This window comes from Prunus mume, linkage group LG2 (genome assembly GCF_029339155.1).
Source record: "Prunus mume cultivar Tortuosa linkage group LG2, ASM2933915v1, whole genome shotgun sequence".
Taxonomy (NCBI): domain Eukaryota; kingdom Viridiplantae; phylum Streptophyta; class Magnoliopsida; order Rosales; family Rosaceae; genus Prunus; species Prunus mume.
In genome coordinates this window covers 28,322,966-28,327,165 of record NC_142699.1, presented here as the reverse complement: position 1 = coordinate 28,327,165, position 4,200 = coordinate 28,322,966, and the positions used below count along the sequence as shown (strand labels likewise).

At 39.5% G+C, this 4,200-nt stretch overlaps 1 protein-coding gene across 2 annotated transcripts; it reads right to left on the bottom strand.

The window, feature by feature from the left end:
* Nucleotides 1-12: 12 nt before the first annotated feature.
* On the bottom strand, nucleotides 13-3,789 carry LOC103324102 (putative inorganic phosphate transporter 1-3). 2 transcript variants are annotated; one of them, XM_008226140.3, is made up of 2 exons: nucleotides 3,526-3,789; nucleotides 13-1,889 (listed from the first exon to the last, which is right to left on the bottom strand). In XM_008226140.3, exon 2 carries the CDS (start codon nucleotides 1,840-1,842, stop codon nucleotides 232-234), a length of 1,611 nt encoding a protein of 536 aa, XP_008224362.2. In that variant the 5' UTR covers nucleotides 1,843-1,889; nucleotides 3,526-3,789; the 3' UTR covers nucleotides 13-231. The 2 variants fall into 2 exon arrangements, with proteins under 2 accessions (XP_008224362.2, XP_016647782.2); XM_016792296.2 differs by having other exon boundaries at nucleotides 3,439-3,729.
* Between the last annotated feature and the right edge of the window lie 411 nt (nucleotides 3,790-4,200).

Genomic DNA, 4,200 nt, shown 5'->3' with positions numbered 1-4,200 from the left:
TGTTCAAACAAGTGCAAGCAAAAAGAGGTGGAGATATATTTCAAAACAGAACAAAATAAAAATCGTACAAATAAATAACATACACAATCGAAACAAATCGAAAACACGATACAATTGCGTCTGCAATTAGGCTTCCACAAGCATATATATATCTACATTATTTTTATTGCATTGCAAATAAAGTAAATAAAAATCATTGTAAATTCACGAAGCTTTGATTAAACGACCTCATCAAACTGGAACAGTTCTAGCAGAAGTGGCCTGCTGCTCTGTCCCCTCTTCTTCTTCATTCTCACCAGTTAGCTCTTCAAGTGATTTTCCCTTGGATTCTGGCACCAACAGAGTAAACAGCATGCCGAAAAAGTTGATCACACCAAGCATAATTAGAGAATTCTTCACACCAATACCAGTTGGGTACCCTGCATCAGTCTTTGTAGGGTCCTTGCTCTGTGCTGCATACAAAAACCCAAGTGCTCCAATAATAGCCCCAGCCTTCCCAGCTGCAGCTGATATACCGTGACACGTAGACCGCAACCTTGCTGGGAAAATCTCAGCTGGCACAACAAATGTGGTGGCATTGGGTCCAAAATTGGCGAAGAAGAAGGTGAATGAGTACATGACAACAAATGCAATTCTGTTGGGCTTCAAGGTCCAGTGGTGGTAAGGAATTGCTAATGCAAACATGAACACTGTCATGAAGAAGAAACCCATTAACTGGATTGCAAACCTGCCCAAGTAATCAATGAAGAAGACAGTGAACCAGTATCCAGGGACAGTGCTGCACATTGCTATGAGTGTTTGTGCTCTTGCAATTCTATAAACCTCATTAATTGCATTCATGCTCTCTGCTTTCGGGATCCACCCAATGGCGCTGAAGATATCCTTTTGGAAAAGGTTTTGGCTGTAGAAGGCAATGTCTAGCAAGAACCAAGTGGAAGTGGTGCCAAGCAAGTGAAGACCATGGCGACGAGCAAATTGCCTGGTGAACAAGCCAAAGGTATTGGATTTCTCTTGAGTAATTTTTTCTAGTTTTTCCTCTTCAGCTTCAAGGTCAACTTGCAACACCTTAGACATGTCTTGTGCAGCTTGCTTGGCATTTTTGGCCACAAGGGCTGTGTACCGAGCTGTCTCGGGCATTTTCATACGCCAGTAGTAAGTTAAAGCAGCAGGAAGAGCTCCAACCATCAAAATGATACGCCAAACATAGTCAGCTTGAGGCGCAAGAGAAGCAGCTCTGTCCACAGAGTATGCAGGAGCATTGAAACTGTGATCGAACGCGGTTGACACAATCAAAGCCACAATCCCACCACCCAAAATCCCGAATCCTTGCATCGCAAACACCGCGGCTATAAATGCCCCACGAGTCTTTTTGTTGGCATACTCAGACATGATTGTAGCTGAAAGGGGATAATCACCACCAATGCCAAATCCAAGCCAGAACCGGAAGAAGCAAAGAGTGGTGATCACACCCTTTGGGTGATCAGAAAATGAAAGTCCTGATGCAATGGAGCATAGGACCATGAGAACAAGGGTGATCCCATAGACCTTTTTACGACCCAATTTGTCACCAAGCCAGCCAAAAAAGAGCTGGCCTGCTAAGGTGCCACATAGAGCCACAGCATTAACAGCAGCAGCCACATTGGGAGGCAATGTGCCCGGCTTTGGCTTGTTTAGGTCCGTGTAGTATATGCGGCCGAGTAACTTGGTGACCAAGGAAATGCAGAACAGATCGTAAGCATCAGTAAAAAACCCCATTCCTGCAATCACAATTGCAGTGAAATGGTACAACTGAGTCTTGGCCACATCGAGTGCATTAAGCACTCCCAATTGCTCTTTAGCCATCGCTTGCTTGTAATTGCCTCCAACAGTCCACTGAAAATTAAATTGTTCTGCATATGAAAAATCAATAATCACTGCATCAGAAGCAAGAAAATACAAGAAATATATTGTTTCTGTAACTTAATTGACCATATGATAAATAAAAAATAAAAAATAAAATAAAATTCCCATCATTTTTTGGTGACCCCAGATCAATCAAAATCATAACTTTCTAGAAGCATACGACTTAGAGGAAAAATTAGCTCATGACTATGTGTTACTGTGAAGAAGGAAAGAAAGACATGACATGGGAACCAACCAAGTTTTCTTCTAGCTTGTAATCACTTTGACATAAGGGGGAGCAGGATGTTGAATTTTCAAAGGAAATGCTTGTTTTTATTAACTGCAGTCTGCAGGTCTGCATCGATGGAATTGATGGACCAACTACTTCGCTCAGCTCACACAGGCCATTCTTTTGTTTGTAAACTTTGTATTATAGTACATGCACCGCTGTTTTTTTTTTGGTCAATGCAGCGCTGGTTTTGTTTATAGCGTTTTGGCAAATTGACTGGTTGACTATTGACTTCAAAGGAGGAGTAAATTTTTTATTTATTTTAAACAGATATATTTTTGTTTTTCAAATTCGATTCAAAACGTCATCCAGAAGTGACATATCCTAACTTCTCAATTATTGTACCAAAGATAAAAATTTCTCATTCCATAATGTACGTAGACTTTTTCATATAAAGACAAAATAATATATTTTAAAAAAGGGAGGAAGAATCGGCAAAGTATTTTTTTTTATTTACAGAAATTAAATGGTAGGTTTTATGGGATTTGAATGAACGAAGACAGAAAGGGGAACATCAAGGGCCTGTCATATGGGGCTAAATTCCAAGTTGCAAGTTGGAGGCATACTCTATGAATGGCTTTAATTGAACAAGAGAAAAAACGCAGACAGAGAAACGAACACCACATATTTTTTTGGTCCAGAAACTGGAATTCATATCATTTGTGTGAAAAAAAAACAAATCAGAACTGAGGAAGTTTCAAAATTTCCAAGGAGTCGGTCCTGAGTGAAGAAATATTTTGAAGTATGGTGCATGTGGGACGAGGGAGGAGGAGAAACACTTGTGTGGAACGGAGATAACACTGTTTTGCTATATCTGTCCAATCACGATATGCCAAGTGGAAAAGTTATCGTGCGTGGCATACCGTCGTTGACCGGAGATAGCAGTTTCACACAAATTTTTCTGGACAAGGCAGACCCCAAGCGTGCTCAGAACAAGCAAGCTCTGGTTCATGAGCATTTGTTCTAATTATGGTATTATTTTCTTGGTTGACCCAATGAAAAGAAACATTTGAAGTATGTTTTTCCTAACAGAAAATAAGAAAAATTCAGCAACACAGGGGCTAAAAACAGCCCTTAAAAGTAGGGCTTCAGTGTGATATGGCAACCTCCTCTGGTTGGATACATAAACCCTCAACTTCCAATGGAAGATCAAGGGGCTGCCCTACCATGATGATCACCTTTTACCTTGAAAAAGTAAAAGTCTATCTACTTTAAGTGGTCCTGGTTTCCAAATTAAGAAACCAGTTCCAAAAATCATGGAACTTAACTGGTAGGCATTCATTTGATTTCATGCATCAAAGTCTGAAAACTTTGCAGGTACAAATCAAGAGAAAACAGAGATTGCAGGAACTAACCTGCTTCTTGAACTTAGCATTTGGAGGAGGGAGAAGAGGATGTTGTCGTGCTGTTGGGTTATGGCGTGGATATTAACGAGCAGAGTAGCTGACTATTTAAAGCGTCACTGACCTTAGAATCAATTCTAGCATCTTTAGGCATATACTTGGCTTCAGTTGCTGGCGCAGCTTCTTGGGTCAACTCTTTAACAAAGTCTCTCTCTATCTCTTGCTTCTTCATTTATTTACGATTAAGTTCATTATCTTAGAAATAACGACACGGTTTCTTCTTTGGCAATTCCGTGGTTATTATTTTGTAATTACAAGTTTCCAAGGATTGTCAACATCAATTTTATTAGAGGGGTAATTGCAGATCTTTTAGCAAATATATATAGGACATAACTTTTTACAGCCTTGCGCCTGGTTTTCTAAATTTCTTTTTAGCGTAGTACTTAATATCTATTTTAATATCTTTTTAGCGTAGTCTTTGTAAGTTCCTTCATTTTGTACCCAAAAAAAAAGAATAATTGAACACGGAACTTCGAATGCAAAACAGAATACTGTTAACCACTTGGTAAAATCATTAGCTATGGAAGAATAAAAATAGATTGAACATGGTTGTGATGAAGGCAAAAGATACAAATCAATCATTGGAGTATAAGTCACAAAAGAATAAGGCCAGAACCCGATGCAATG